Below are 16,458 nucleotides of genomic sequence, written 5' to 3'. Positions count from 1 at the left end.
CGAGATAAATGATTTAAGTGTTAATATAAAATATTCTGAAGTTATTGAGTGAAATAATTAAAAAATGTCATTGCGACAATTGTCAAGTGGTTAAGAACTTAAATATTATATACTAAACAAGTAGTGCATTTCACAAAATTTTTATCAAAAAAAAAGAAATGTCAATTACATCTCAAAAGTGTATGTATATTTAGATTTTATTAGTTAATAAATGAATAATAATTTTTGAAGACATATCATGATATAATGTCTTAAATTTTACTGACATTAGTTTGGGTTATAATATTAAAGTTTGTAATTATCTAACAAAAAAATTGTATTTTTAATTCTTACAAATAAAGTGTCCTAAAAAGTTGTCTCATATTTGGAAATTATTAGAATGAAATAAAAATTTTAAAAAATTATTAAAAGTGAAGACTATATACATATATATAACTTTAAAATTTTTCCATTCATTTGACTCTGGTCAATCTCAACTTATCAACCATTTTCTTAAAATATAATATAAGTAAACAAATATAAATAAATAAAGTATGTGCTTGCCAAGTAGCTAGATAAATTTTCAATTTGATTTTTGAGTTTTGGATGCCTTTTTTTTTAATATAATTTAAAACCTAAAACTAAAATCAAATTATAAAATGTAAAAATACAACATATTAATACAAACTTAACAAAGTTTGTTCAAAAGAACTTCTAATTATCAATTTTTTTCTTTGACTTAAATTTGCAACATATAAAGATCTTTATGAGGCTTTTCTGGCATTAAATTCAAATAAATCTCCATTTCAATTTTCCAACTCATTTATTTTATTTTTTTATAATTTATTTACAAGAAAATTACAGGCTGGGTCAGAATGTCCTTCCAACTTGGGCAGGTTGTTGGCAGGCTTGTCCAACTAAGAAATAAATAAAATAATTAATGAAAATAAAATAATAATAATAATAATAATAATAATAATAATAATAATAATAATAATAATAATAATAAAAAGAAAGCCAGCTCCAGTCAAAAAAAATTAAGACCATAACTTTGCGTTTTCATCCTCGCAAAAGTTGTAATTAGGATTTTTTGCATATATATACAGTAAAAATTTATAATTACATGCAAACACCCCTTGCGAAATCCATTTGCTGAAATTTGAAAGTTTATATTAAGACAAACAGTGATAAAAAGTATAAACTTAAATTTAAAAACTAAAAAAAAATTAAAATGTGAAATATCAGATGGTCTGGAGAAAACAGGAGGCCTTGGAATGAGTATCCAATAACTCCAGAAGATGTTTCATAAATATTTATATGAATTAAAAATTAATAATATTTTAGTTTATTAACACAGATATATTGATGTATAATGTATTAATTTTATTATTGTGGTTTGCTATGAGGGGATTTATTTAATTTTATTAAAAAAATAAAAGTATAATAATATTTTTATATCATTTATCTATGAACTTCCAACCAATTCACATCCTATATATATATATGAACAGAGAAATTTAATGAGGGTACCTAATTTTTTGAGCTTTTAGCACTCCACCTGTTAAGGGGAGACAATTGTTCTTGTTGAGGTGACATTTAAATAAATAATTTTTTTTTTAATTTTTAAGTAAGAAAATAGATTCATGTTATTCTCGTGTTAAAATAAATTGTTCACACATTGCATTATATCCATACAATGCTACATCAGCATACATTGCATTATAATTTATATCAATGTAGCACCACCACATCAACATAACCATCCATAAATATCAAGTCAAAAAAAGATCACACATATGCTATTTTCATTAGGTGGAAAAGGATGACAATTTTTTTTTTTTTTTCTCACAAACGTGAAAATGATGTTAAAAGTATGTCCATCGTCTGCTAATAGACCCTCATCCGGTGATATAGAATTTAAGTTACAAGTCAGCATCCACAACGAAGAATTTATTACTACTATTGTATTTAACAGATTTGAATTTTCACAGTATCATTTTTTGTAGTGGGGTCAATATTGCTGAACCAAAAATCCTACAAATAAGCTCCATCTCTAATGTATTTATCGTGATTTAACTTTTAAATTAATATTAAAAGAAACTCAAACTAATCATTTTCATTGCAAATATTCTCTCCATCAAATATCTTAATATTGATGTATAAAACGTTAAGAATATATGGATTATTTTACATTTTTTAAAATTTTGATATATGTTTTAATTAGTTTTTAGTTATCAATAATTGGAGGTCATTTTTGTTTTTTGTTTTTTAAATTAAAAAGGGGTTGTTTAAAAATTTACAATACAACAAATTCAAACCATAAAAGCTTGAGATATATGTTGACACTGTTATCAAAAGTTATTTAGCTCAACACACTAGTTGGTCAATATTTAGAATAATAAGTCATCTCACACACACACACGCACACACACACACACACGCACACACACACACACACACATATATATATATATATATATGAAAAGATAGTTAATGCGAGATGTTTAAATTTAAAATTGTAATGTTAGAATTGATGATAGTAATATAATTGTAACTAGGTAATAATAATCAATAACAATAATAAAATTAAATTAAAAAATATATAAACATTCAATTGATAGAAAATATACCATCAACTAATAGTAACAATTGTAACAACAGATTTAAATACTCCTTAAACAATTAAAATAATAATTAATAATTAAAAATTATAATCAAATAAAAGAATCGACCAATTAAAATGCTGTCAAAATTTAAAAATAAATATAAATGCATTAATAATAATATTTCAAAAAATAAAGGAAACTATTTTCAGAGGGGTTTTCCCAATGACAAAAAATAAAATAAAATAAAATAAAATAATATGGTGATATTTTTAATCAAATATTAATAATATACATGTTTAATTGCAATCAAGAAAAAAACAAAAGAAATAAAAATGGGGTTAAATGAAAAATATTTTATTTTTATTATGTAAAACACTCTATTTAGCCCCTCACAATCTATCCTTTGATTCGTTTAATATGATTTGTTTTTAAGGAGAGATATGTATTTTAATTTTTAAAAAATATAAGTTCTTCTTCATAATATAATTATATTAGAGGAATGTAATGGATTAATTATATTAGAGGGATTAAATAGGATATTTGAAAAAATAATAATTATCTTAAAAGTCAAGGGCCTATTGGCAATTTGGAAAAGAACAGCCGTTCAAGACTCTCCAACCCTCGCGCTTGTTTATCTATAAATACCTTCGGTTTTTTCCGATCCAGTGGAGGAAAAGGGCTTCGAATCGATTGGTTTTGCTTCTCTTCTTCTCTTCAATCTTTGCTCTTTGATCTTGTTCTTTTGCCGGTTTGAGGAAATTTTAGGGTATGAGCTGGTTTGATAAGCTTCGCTGCCTCTCCGATCGGAGTCATTTGATCTTTGTCATTTATCGTCGATTTATTCCTATACGTTGTAATTCTTCATTGAATCCTATACGTTCTTAAGATTGAACGGATTCTTGTGGTTTGTTTCGATTCTTTTGATCGACGCTGCCATGGAGCCAACCAATTTCGTCATTGGAGGTATTGTCTTGATTTTTTGTTGTTTAATTTTAATTTTTATTTTTTTGTTGTTGTTTTTTAGGGGTTTGTGTTTGTTTCTTGTGTTTCCCTTTATCATTATTGAGAAAAATATAATTTTTTTTTTGTTTATTGAGTCAATGATTATGTAAAGTTCTGTTTTTCGAATTTTTAGTTGATTTTTAGGCTGGGAGGAGTTTAATATATATATTTTTCAAAATTTGTATACGTGCATTTATGCATTAATGCGCAATTTGATGGTCCCAAGTTTGTAGCATTATGGATTTAAAAGGGTAGATTCCATAGCCCTCAATAATGAGCAAATTGGTAGGCATTTTCTGTACTTTAATTTGATATATTTTTTTGGGATCCAATGGAGTATTTGTTTTTGGTTGAAATTCACTCCTACAATTTAATCATTAAAACTTGTTGGCTAGTTTAGTATTGTGCTTGACTAGAATGTCAGAACACTAAAGATCATGGCTTTACTGGATTACGGTTTTTCTCTTATTATCACTTGGGTTGTATATATACTTAACTAAACTATGAATCTGTTCTTTCCTGTCATTTTTATTTGTTTCTTGTAGCATATTATGTTCAGTTTGTCCTTCTCTTTGACTTGAAGTTTGATTAGTTGCTAGGGAAAAACATGAGCACCTTAGTTCCATGTTAAAGCACAGAGAACATTAATATTGAGGTACAAAATGTTTAATCTGGTTAGACACTCTCAAATCAATATAATATCTATGGTTTGGAAGGGCCAAGAAGTTAGCTGAAATATTTGTTAGTTAGGCCGTTTGATTCTTCTTCTAGTGAGGCCATTTGATTTCTTCTTATTTATTTATTTTTTTCATTTGGAAGTTGCCGAAAATTAGGTCTGCATATACATTATGTCTTATTCGTTAGAGTGACCTTTAGGTTGCGAAAACTCTTGTATGCTTTAGTAATGATATTTTATTTTTCTTGCTGCAGGTTCATTTCTCGCACACATTGATAAACATCAAACATCCCCCCCTTCAGTTATTGTTGTCGGTGGAGGGATATCAGGGATTGCAGCTGCTCGTGCCTTATCAAATGCATCATTTAATGTATACCCCTTTTATGGTGTTTTTTTTTTTCCAGAATCGGTGTCAATATGTTAATTTAATCTGAGAAGATCTTGTGGTTTTCACATCTTTTCGAGGTGATGTTTTGTTTGCTTCCCTTTTAAAGTTTGATCTCTATGTTTTAGGTCACTCTCCTTGAATCACGTAATCGGCTCGGCGGTCGTGTGCATACCGACTATTCTCTTGGCTTTCCTGTAGATATGGGAGCATCATGGTAATTCTATGTGGATCATAGCTTTTTCTGTCTAACAAATTTAATATTTTTAGTGGATTACCTGACTCTTATTTGTTGAAATTCAGGCTACATGGTGTTTGCAATGAAAATTCTTTGGCCCCATTGATTCGCCATCTTGGTCTAAGGCTATACCGAACTAGTGGTGACAACTCTGTATTATATGACCATGATCTGGAAAGGTATATAACTTTATGTTTCACTCTATTGTTGGAAACTCAAATTTAGTCAAATATTCATGCAATTTTTTTGTATACTGATATGTTAAATACATGCTTCTTATAGCTATACTCTTTTTGATAAGAATGGGCACCAAGTCCCCCAAGAACTTGTTATTGAAGTTGGGCTGATTTTTGAGAAAATTCTCAAAGAGGTAAACTACTTTTCTTTGTCATATTTGTGGTCCTGGTCATTTTCTAATGTAATTTTATTATGTAAATTATGAGCGCCTTCTTTTCTTGAGGATTGCAGACTAAAAAAGTGAGGGATGAGCATATCGAGGATATGTCTATCCTCCGAGCAATTTCAATTGTTTTGGACAGGCATCCAGAATTAAGGTAACTTCATATATTTTTGCATTTTCTGTGCCATTCATTCATATTTTATCTCTGAATGATCTTTATGTATGTATGTCCTATCTTTTCTTTTGTGTAGGCAAGAGGGTTTGGCATATGAAGTGCTGCAATGGTATATATGCAGAATGGAAGCATGGTTTGCTGCTGATGTAGATACTATATCTCTGAAAAACTGGGATCAGGTAAGGCTTAATAACTGTTTAGGTTATTATATTTCTTATAAGCAAGGATAGATATTTTTAGTTGTCAAATCCTTAATGAATTGAGCTGTTCTATATCACTCCCCTTCTGCAACAGCTGGCATATAATATAATCTGGCAATCTATCTAAGTCAAAAGGCAGAAGGGGTAGTAGCCCGGATTGCTGCTTTTATATCAATGGCTTTCACACAGTCAAATTTGGTTGGCTAAACATTTGTTATTTCTTCTTTTTTTTTAAAAATAAAATGCTCCTTTCCTTCCGAGAGGTAGCAGACTTAGTGTACTAAAGGTGTAATTTATGGTTTACACAATATTGATTCTGAATGAACATGTATATGTATGCACCATTAGCATAAGATTTTCTGATTATATTCTATTTATTGAATGCTGGGTATTATTGCTTGAAATTAAGAAGGTATGCATAACATCTCTCATGGCATACTATCCCTCTTACTCTTCCACACATATGACTCAATTTTAATTCTTATCTTTGGATGTCTCTTTCATGCATTATTTGTTACATTTATTCAAGAGAATAATGTTTTAACATGGTTGACACTGGTGGAGAAATTTGACATCTCTTTGGTGATTTTTGTAATAAATCTTTTGAACTCCTTCACTATTATTTTTAAAGATATCAGCAAATAAAAACAGCTCAAGCAAAGATTAACTTTGATTATTGAGGTATTGTGAGCTTATGATCCTTTCTAAATGCAGGAGCATGTGCTCACAGGTGGCCATGGACTTATGGTGCAAGGTTACTATCCTCTAATAAATGCTCTTGCCAAGGACCTTGATATCCGTCTAAATCACAGGTATGTATTTATGAGCACAAGTAATGACACTGATTTCTTATCATTTAGAATGTATGATGATTAGTGGAGCTGTAAATTTATTTACTTAACTGTGAATTATATTTCTGAGTTCCTCTGCAGTTGACGTTCATTGTGAATGTTCTAAACCAAAATATTTCTGCTCTAGTAGTCTCCTTTCAATTGAAATACTAGAATGGTCTTGTGTTGCTGATACTATTGAAATTTTGAAGATAATTTCATTAACAGTTGGTTGATCTTATTTACTTTGCGGTTATAATGTCCCACACATCTGTAAATTTATCTATGGAACTCTGGTTCTATTCCAGTAGCTATTCACTTACTCTCATTCACAATTTATTATTCCAATAGAGCTACCACAATAAACCAATTCTTTCTGAAATTTCTGCTATCTAACTATCCTTGCGAGTCCTCTAGTTTACACATTGGTCAGGAAAAAAATGTGGCAATCTTATCCTGAGCTCAATTTCATGACTATTTTATGGCATGTGTACTTACTTTGTCAATCATTTCCTCCTCAACGATGAAATCAGGGTGACCAAAATTCTCCAGAACAGCAACAAAGTCATAGTTACAGCAGAGGATGGAAGCAGTTTTATAGCTAACGCTGTGATCATCACCGTTCCACTTGGCGTCCTCCAGGCAAATCTGATTGAATTTGAACCTAGTTTGCCTGAATGGAAGCTCTCAGCACTATCTGACATAGGTGTTGGAAATGAGAACAAAATCGCCCTTCGCTTTGATTCAGTGTTTTGGCCAAATGTAGAAGTCTTAGGAATCGTCGCACCAACATCTTACGCTTGTGGATACTTTCTCAACCTTCAGAAGGCAACTGGATATCCTGTTCTTGTATACATGGCAGCCGGGACGTTCGCGTATAGCATAGAAAAGTTATCAGATGAAGAAGCTGCTAAACTCGCAATGGCAGAGCTCAAGAAAATGTTACCCAATGCCACTGAGCCTGTAAGATCAAATTTTTTTGCTGCCTTCTTTTCGCTCTTTGATCAAAACTGACCGGCATTTATTCTGTTCAGGTTGGCTATTTGGTTTCACGCTGGGGAACAGATCCAAACTCTCTTGGGTCTTACTCCTGCGATTTAGTCGGGAAGCCAGCTGACTTATACGAAAGATTTCGAGCTCCAGTTGATAACATTTACTTTGCCGGTGAAGCCACAAGCCTCGATCACTCTGGTACCGTGCACGGCGCATACTCTTCAGGTATTTTGGCGGCCGAAGAATGCCGTCGAGATCTGTCAATGAAGCATGGTTTCTCTGATGCTTTTAATTTGGTTCTGAGGGAAGAAAAGACCGGGCTTGGTTTTTCAGATGTTCTCAATTTGGTTTTAAGGGAAGAAATGGTTCCCTTTCAAATTTCTAGGATTTAACTGATAATTTGCTTGCTGGTTCTCAAGACTCACAAGTGATTATGATGAACCAGACTACTTCTTATTATCATTTGATACATCTTAGATATTTCATTGTATGACATGACTTTCTCAATCTTCGCATTTTCTGATGTTTTGCAGAACTTTTATAAATTTTGATCTTTCCTAAAATAAGTTGATCATAACCAAAAATCAATTATTAGAAATTGTGATTTGATATTAGACTTGAATCAATGCCACCTAAAAGATACAATGAACCTAATTTTGTTTTTTTTTTTAAAAAAAAAAGAAATGCAGAACACTAATTAACTGGAAGGAAGTGCATGTACCATGTGTTCAGACTTCAGAGTGCCAAGTACCATCTTTTTGACCATTAAATATTTAGTGGTCCATTGAGTAAGCTCACCAGCAAATTTTAGCAAGTACCAGCCTAAATGGCCTGTTGCAATAATTTAGCTATTACTGTTGGTAGATGCTTATGATTTATATATATATATATATATATATATTTAAATGCTTATGATTAATATATATATAAATATATACATAAATTTTTAAATATTCAATTTCATTATCTGATCTAATCATATGCGATCGCCAATGGAATTTTATTCTTAGGCTAAGAAATAGATATATTATCCATATAGCCTATATTTAAATGGCTCTCTATTTCATAGGATATTTGAAAAATATTTTTAATATAAATAATATTTTAATAATATGTTCTCAAAATTTATATTTATTTTATTATTAGTGACCTACAAAACTAGGTCAGGGTATGTTTATCTTTATAGTACAAATAACCTTTTAATATATTGATATCGGGTTTATATTTATTTTATTATTAGTGATTTACAAAACTAGGTCGGGTATGTTTATCTTTATAGTACAAATGACCTTTTAATATATTGATATCGGGTTTAAACCTTCGTTTCCACAGAATGAAAGCACAAGTAAATTAAAATATTAACTTGTCTGTTGCGCGCTCTATTGCCGTAGTTTGTCCATATTCACCTATATATATATAATACAAACGTCCGCAGTTGAGCATAATATAAATTAAGTAGCTATAGTGAGTGTTAATTAGGGTTTAATAAGATTTATTAATTTTAGGTTTTAATTTTGTTATAGTTGTTGTAAGTTTAGTAGAAATAAAATCGAATAATTGAGATAACGGTTAAAATCAAAATACTATATATCCTATTTTTTAATGTGAACTATTTATAAGCGATTATTTTTCATATATATATATATATATATATAATAAATCATTTAAATTAAAAAAGGAAAATTATAATTTTATAAATCTAATAAAACAATTAAAACTTGGATATTATCTATATCCCTGGACAAGTAGATATCCTTACATGTTACTTTGCCTGCTGACTTGGCACTCATACATTGGTCCACGTAAGCCAAAGAGTAGGGTCTCAGAGATGAAGCCACGTCATCAATCCAGATCTATTGACGTTACTCCATCAACCATGCTCCGAGATCAACAACACTTATTTAGATCAGCGAAATCCTAACCGTTGATCTCCATCACAATCATCTCCACGTGTCCCACGTGACCAATATATACCACCTCTTCTTCGTCTTCTCTAAACGCTTCTCAAATTCATTTTCTCTTCTTTTGATCTTCGTTACTCTTCTCAAAACCCTCGCAAGCTCTGCTCGTCCCCATCGATGGCGGCGCTCAACCGCCTTCTCCGCACGTCCTTCTTGGGGTCGTTGAGTCGTATGTCGACGACGGCGGCGCCGGAGGGCGGTGGGCGGTTTGTGCCTGAGTTGGCGGTGCCGAAGATGGGGGCTGGGCCGAGGAGAGATCATCGAGAGAGGGGAGTTCAGTGGGTGTTTCTTGGATGCCCTGGAGTGGGGAAAGGTACGTATGCTAGCCGGCTTTCGCAGCTTCTTGGAGTTCCTCACATCGCAACTGGTGATCTCGTCCGCGAGGAGCTCAGCTCTTCTGGTTCTCTTGCTCAGCAGGTGGATTGGGTTCTTGGTTTGATGTTCTTTGTTTTGCTTGAGAAATTTTGGGTGTTTGTTTTTAGATTTGGGTTTTGGTTTTTTGGAAATTTGAATTTATAGATTTGATGATTTTAGGGCATGGGATGAGCTTTGGTGTTGTGGGGAATTGGGAATCAAAATTAATGTTTTCGTGGTCTTTTGGATCGTGAGACAATTAAAAGAATGGTTTAGTATCAATCAGAGAATCAAAACTCTGATTGAAATTGGATTTTTTGAGCCAGTGATTTTAGGGTGTGTGATTTGTTTTGCTGTGAATTAGGAATTTAAGATCAATGTTTATGTGGTTATTTCGATCACGTGAAACAATTAAAAGCATGATTTAGAATCAGTGAAAAATTAAAAGTCTTGTTGAAATTTGATTTCTAGATTCAATGATTCCAGGGTATGGGATGATCGTTTGTGATGTTATGTGAAATAGGGATTTGAAATCAGGGTTGATATAATTATTTGGATCCTGAAATGATCAAAAGCATGGTTTAGCATGAACCAGATGATAAGAATTTTTGGTTCTCAAATAGTTTTCTTGCATGTTTACTGATTGGTTTGGCATTGAAAAGCTCATTCCATGAGCCTATAACATAGAATAAGGCTTGTCTTTGCCAAACATGAGTGATTTACTTTAGCGTGTTCTCTTTTAAATTCTGAAAGCTTTAAATCAGGTTTAGATAAATTTTCTTCTATAATTAATAATGTTTTTTTATGTGTTTTTAACTTTTTCTAAACTTGATGAAATCTCAATACTTTTTTTTTTTTCCCAATGACAATTCAGCTCTAAAGCTCTGTTCAGCTCTTTTGCGTGATCCATTTGGTCTATGGAAGAAATTTTGTTTGCTATTTGTTTTGGTTGTTGGGACCAACGTCTCTGTTTTATTGAGGCAATTAATACACAACTATGTGACTCATATTTGATGATGTTATTGAGCCAATTAATGCACAACTATGTGACTCAAATTTGATGATGTTGAAACAGAGCTTGTCTGATTTTGGGGTCAACGTCTCTGTTTTGTTTCCGTTGTTCTTACTTCGAGTTGTTTATTGACTAAAGATGTGTAATATTCTTACTATTTTGCACCTTTCTTTTTCTTGCTTTATTTCCATTGCTAAGGATTATATTCACTTTTCTTTTGATATTTGATCCCAACATTCGTATGGAATCATTTAAGGCTCGAAAACCTTGTGGTGATCAGTACTTACATGTTTGTTTTGCAGCTTTCTGCAATTGTAAATCAAGGCCATTTGGTATCAGATGAGATAATAATAGAACTATTGTCTAAGCGGCTTCAGAATGGAGCTTCTAATGGTGAATCAGGATTTATTCTAGATGGTTTTCCTCGGACCATAAGACAAGCAGTGAGCATCTATCTGTATGACTTCCTGGGAATTGAATCTGATTCATTCACTTGTCTTTTTGTATTGTGATGTTATAACTGCTACAGAATGAATGGTATGTCTACATCTGTCTACTTTGGCTGCATGTTGAAGAGGTAGATTAATTAGCCTTATTTCTCTCTGCAACAATATTTGATTTGTGGGTAATACTTTCTACCATTTTGGTAGGTTGATTTTGCATTATTATCTTTAGCAATATAGTTATCGAATCCTGATGTTAGGGTTTCTACACTATTTATATAATATACTTCAGAAATTACACAATTTGACCATTTATAGTTATCGAATCCTGATGTTAGAATTCCTACTCTATTTATGTAAAATACTTCATAAATTACACAATTTGACCATTTTGTCAGTTTAAGCTGATGTCAAGAAATTCACTCCTTCCTGTAGGAAATACTGGAGGGCGTGACTGACATAGACTTAGTAATCAACTTGAAGCTGAGAGAAGATGTGCTACTTAAGAAATGCCTTGGGAGAAGAATTTGCAGCCAGTGTGGAGGGAATTTTAATGTTGCCTCCATTGACATCAAAGGCGAAAATGGAAGGCCTGGTATAAATATGGCACCTCTCCTTCCTCCTCCAAATTGTGCCGCCAAGCTTATTACTCGCTCAGATGATACTGAAGAGGTGGTGAAGGAGCGTCTCCGAGTATACAATGACACGGTATTTCACAACTTCTTAATTATCTTATCTTCCTAAAATTGTTTTAAATTTATATATGCAATCTTGCATTCCTCTCTAGTGTGGATACTTATAAATGTCACATTAGGTCAGAAGGACTGGTTTGATCTATTCATTCATATGATAAAATTATGCCTAAATGTTGAAAAGTTGTATTGAACTCGCATGTCATGCTCATCGTACATAATTAATAATTTTAAACTCATGCCTAGTTTAGTTTAATTATACCTTGAAAAAGAAACTAAAAGCATATAATTATTTCGGTTTTTGTCTGCAGAGCCTACCAGTTGAAGAGTTCTACCGCAAGCGAGGAAAGCTCTTGGAGTTCGAATTGCCAGGAGGCATTCCCGAGTCCTGGCCGAAGCTTCTGCGAGCGTTAAATCTTGAAGACCATGATGACAAGCAATCTGCAGCAGCTTGATAAAAGACACCTCGCAAACGATGTTTGCAAGGTCTATTCTTTTAATAAGAACTAAACTGAGCTCCAAGACCTAAAAAACCCAATTCTGCTTCTGGTTTAGGAGGTTGTGACAAGTATATAGGCACGTCCAGATGAAACAGCTATAAATTATTAGTTTTGATTGTGTTTGGGGGTGGTTTATATTTTGGTGCCGCAATCCAATTGTTTAATGTGTTATGTATACTCTTCAAGATGCTGTGTTTATAAAATTTCACAATGTTCTCTCATAAGGCCACTGTCAAGCATACTATAATCAGTCAAAGACATTTATACTATATATATATATATACATACATATTTATATTATTATAATTATTAAGCACTCTATTTTGAATTTGAACTCATAATAAGAAAGACCTGATAAGACTTTCATATATTTACCAACAGAAAACAAAAAATGACAACCAAAATAAAAATAGAAAAATGAAACAAGAAAAACAAGACCTGTATGTTCCTGCTCCACACAAATGTTAAACCTCTCATAATATCCAGATCTATGTCTCATCATCAACTGCTAATGCTTTTCAACATTGTCAACAATGAATTACCTTTTAATTAAACATCAGTAAGATAGAGATGCAAATTTTGCACCCGGCTAAGACCAAAAAAAAAAAAAATGTAGTTCCTATTACACATGCCGACCGGATCAAAGTAAATCAGAAACTGAAAGTACCTTCTCCAGGAAGAAACAAGCATATCTAAATGCTTGATTGATAGGACTTTAAGAAGAAACCAGGAAAGTTACACATGCAACCATCTCTAATTGCCTGTAAAATCAGTGAAAAGAAGCAGCAATCAGCAGTTTCATGTTAATGAGAGTGCGAACTCGGTAGATTTTAATCTGTACTAGTGAAACCATTCTGCTTCTTATGTAGTCTGAGATCAGGAGAATTCGGTTGTAGGGGTGACAGAGGTTGCCTTGGTGAATCCCCTCGATTGTAGTCTATTGCATGTTCGGGACTGCTGTCCTTTACTCTGGATTTACGCTTGCCCTGTGCATAAGTCAAAATCAATAGCTATACCAAACATAAGAAAACACACACACACACACACATCTCAAAAGGTTGAGCATTGCTGAATACAAAAAATGGGTCAATGCATTAAAGCAATGCTGGACCAAGATGAAATTTTTTGCAGTAAATGGCATCAAATTATTTCAGCATGCAGAGTTCATTTTTATTTTGGATTATGGAGAATCACTTCTTGTTTGATGCAATAGTCCCCAAAAATGTGCCCCAGCATCTAACAGTTGCATAAAGATTGATTATTAGCTAGAGATGCAGTCATGAGTACGATATTTGTTATTACCCAAAAGTTTGTTTTATCAATGCTGGTGGTTTTCAAGGAGGAATTTTAATAAACTGCTATCGAAAAAAGAAGTATATGGCTCAAATATGCAGTACATAGTTCCAATAAACAAGCCCCATGGTTCACTATCAAAATTTTCATCATTTAAAGTTTCAGAGATATATATGGATTTCTTATTTCACCTTAGCTGACGAGCTGGCTGTGTGTTTGCTATCAGATCCATGATGATGTCTTTCTCTGTTTAACTGCCTCAGCAACCTCTTGTTCTCTTCATCCAGGAGTTTATTATCCTCATAGAGTACTTTAACCTTGAAGAAAATGGACAACTTATATAATCATTTGCACAAATGGAAAAAAGAGGTGGATAACGATGCACATTTTATTCCTACCTCCTCTTCAGCTGTGCAAAGATTCATCCTGAGATGTTCCTTATCCCTTTTTAGAGATTCAACTTCAGCAACAAGTGTCATGATCTACATATTCAGTTAATTCCAAAAAGCACTTCATTAAAAAATATTTAAATTTAGGCTAGAAAGCAAGCAAGGAGAACACTTGTCAAAGGAAAGTTCGTCAGTTCAAGTTTACATGCTTGTCTACTGCATGAAAAGTACTACAATTCAATAATGACAGAAGAAAACAACTTGATCCTGAGAAATATAGAAGGATACACATGCAATAAAAAATATATTAAAAAAAAATTCTCAAATGATTGCCAAGAGAATAAAGTCTGAGAAAGCTAAAGTTACATTATAAGTCGCAGGTACAGCTAACTGACATTCTCAAAGATGACTTCACCTAAGTATTAGTATTCCTAATAAAGTACCTCAAATCAATAATAAATAATTGTTATAAGGCCGATCATTTGGAAAATGCTTTGGTGTTCATTACTACGTCTGCTGAAAGCATTAAACATTAGTGAGGGATGTATGACACTTGTGAAGAAAATCTCAAGTATAAAGTTCTTCTATACACACAGATTAGTCAGTAAATGATCTCAAAAGCAAAAGAAAAGAATTTTAGGAGGCCATCCCTTTATCGAGTGCAGATATTCAACAGCAAAGACAACTGGTCTACTATCATGTCCGGTGAATTTTGAAATCTCGAGCAATTCAAAGTTTTAAATTAATCCTGATACACAATGATCCTTATAGCCTTGAGCTCATATGGTATTTTGGTTTCCAACTATAACGTTAGTAAGCTACTACTTTACATAAATAAGGGTAGATTAGGAAATTTTAAACAAGTCGAGAATCATAGATGAACAGGGAGATGTTCTGTTATATTTCTGCCCTTAAAAGAGAAGGGTATTGCTAGTAAAGGAATGGCCACATTTACCGCAAACATTATAATAATCATAATCAGCCAAGACTAAACAAATTGATTCAAATGATGAAATGTTTAAACTTTGTAAAAAAATCTTTGTCAAATTTGCATTATATAGGAGGGAGATCAAAGAACATAAAATCTATCCTAGTATATCCAATGTTCAAGTAATTTATTAAAAAACCAGGAATCCTCCCTCCTAGAATCTCATGGCATATTTGCGAGGCATTGACAGACAAATAAAAATCCAGCACTTTCAACACAAGAGAATAAAGGGATCCTGTCTACCCCTGGAAAAAATTTTGTCACTTCACACATGCTCATATTCAACCAGTTCTTTTTGTTCACATGTTCAAAGTTTGATTCATACATACGATATTCCATAAAAACAATTTCATAGCTTCAAACAACCTAAAGCTCACGAACATGACAAAATTATTAAAATTCTTGCACCTAATCTTGCGCAGCATTCCTAACAAATTCATCAAATTACTGTACCAGGCATCGATTCTGGCCTAACAAATCAACATAATTCTTCATCCTATAACTATAGAATCATTAGTTTGCATAACTATACCACCTGTCTCTCTAAGAACATCCTTCTTCCCCTGCTAACACTAAAAACCCTTTTTTTTTCTTACAACTATACAATCAATTCAGCCAAGATTAGCAAGCTTCTCCTTCCAAGACTCATACTTTCAAATTCCATCAAGAAAAAGAAACAAGAACAAGCCACAACAACAAATACAGCGCTCACCTCGGAGTTCTCATTCACGCGAGCCTTGAGCTCCTCATTCTCCTTCCCCAACTCATCGCAAGTATCCATGATCCTCTCAAGGTCCCGCTCATAAAGCGAGCACTCATTCTCCAACTTGTCACAATGACGAACCATCTCAGTGTACGTCGACACAAGCACCTCCTTCTCTTCCACGCACTTCCTCAGCGCTTGCGCATTCATGCTCGCCTCCGCCTACATCCAAGAACCAAAAACCCTAATCACCCCAAAAAAAGAGAGAAAAAAAAAAATCACAATTGCAAAGATTCAAGGAACGGAGCAGACCCGAGAAAGCTCGAGACGCTTGTCGGCATCCTTGAGGCGATCATGGAGGGCAAAGATCTGGTCCTGGAGACGACGGCGATCATCATGAGACGCCAAGAGCTTGAGGCGGAGAGTGCGGGAGGAGACAGGAATTCCAAGGGAGTCCTCGATGGATTCACGGATGAAATCATCCGTCTCAGTGGGGAGATCCATCGCAGGTGGCGATTGGAGCTCGATCGGAGACGATGAGTGGAAGATCGAAGGGATCGAAGAAACCCTAATTGAGAATTTTTGGGGAGAGGTTCCTCAATGGCGAAGGATCGGGCTGAGATCTTGGAAGAAGAAAGT

The 16,458-nt window shown here is 33.0% G+C and overlaps 3 protein-coding genes across 4 annotated transcripts; 2 read left to right on the top strand and 1 right to left on the bottom strand.

Moving 5' to 3' along the window:
• The first annotated feature begins 3,241 nt into the window (after positions 1 to 3,241).
• On the top strand, positions 3,242 to 8,007 carry LOC120264202 (polyamine oxidase 5-like). Its single transcript, XM_039272022.1, has 10 exons — positions 3,242 to 3,548; positions 4,518 to 4,633; positions 4,777 to 4,865; positions 4,952 to 5,065; positions 5,169 to 5,256; positions 5,355 to 5,440; positions 5,538 to 5,640; positions 6,376 to 6,473; positions 7,025 to 7,454; positions 7,526 to 8,007. The coding sequence occupies exons 1-10, from the start codon at positions 3,521 to 3,523 to the stop codon at positions 7,874 to 7,876; spliced, it is 1,503 nt and encodes a 500-aa protein (XP_039127956.1). The 5' UTR covers positions 3,242 to 3,520; the 3' UTR covers positions 7,877 to 8,007.
• A 1,478-nt stretch (positions 8,008 to 9,485) lies between these two features.
• Positions 9,486 to 12,667, top strand: LOC120263981 (probable adenylate kinase 1, chloroplastic). The gene is made up of 4 exons (XM_039271968.1): positions 9,486 to 9,862; positions 11,114 to 11,254; positions 11,690 to 11,962; positions 12,258 to 12,667. The coding sequence occupies exons 1-4, from the start codon at positions 9,563 to 9,565 to the stop codon at positions 12,399 to 12,401; spliced, it is 858 nt and encodes a 285-aa protein (XP_039127902.1). The 5' UTR covers positions 9,486 to 9,562; the 3' UTR covers positions 12,402 to 12,667.
• A 183-nt stretch (positions 12,668 to 12,850) lies between these two features.
• LOC120278849 (myosin-11-like) lies at positions 12,851 to 16,458 on the bottom strand. 2 transcript variants are annotated; one of them, XM_039285685.1, is made up of 6 exons: positions 16,132 to 16,458; positions 15,829 to 16,041; positions 14,138 to 14,221; positions 13,931 to 14,056; positions 13,297 to 13,432; positions 12,851 to 13,207 (listed from the first exon to the last, which is right to left on the bottom strand). In XM_039285685.1, exons 1-6 carry the CDS (start codon positions 16,321 to 16,323, stop codon positions 13,200 to 13,202), a joined length of 759 nt encoding a protein of 252 aa, XP_039141619.1. In that variant the 5' UTR covers positions 16,324 to 16,458; the 3' UTR covers positions 12,851 to 13,199. The 2 variants fall into 2 exon arrangements, with proteins under 2 accessions (XP_039141619.1, XP_039141560.1); XM_039285626.1 differs by having other exon boundaries at positions 12,851 to 13,432; positions 16,132 to 16,456.

The sequence above is a fragment of the Dioscorea cayenensis genome, chromosome 1 (assembly GCF_009730915.1).
Source record: "Dioscorea cayenensis subsp. rotundata cultivar TDr96_F1 chromosome 1, TDr96_F1_v2_PseudoChromosome.rev07_lg8_w22 25.fasta, whole genome shotgun sequence".
NCBI classification, from domain to species: Eukaryota; Viridiplantae; Streptophyta; class Magnoliopsida; order Dioscoreales; family Dioscoreaceae; genus Dioscorea; species Dioscorea cayenensis.
Note: the sequence above shows the minus strand (reverse complement) of the source record. Positions and strands in the feature narration are given on the sequence as shown.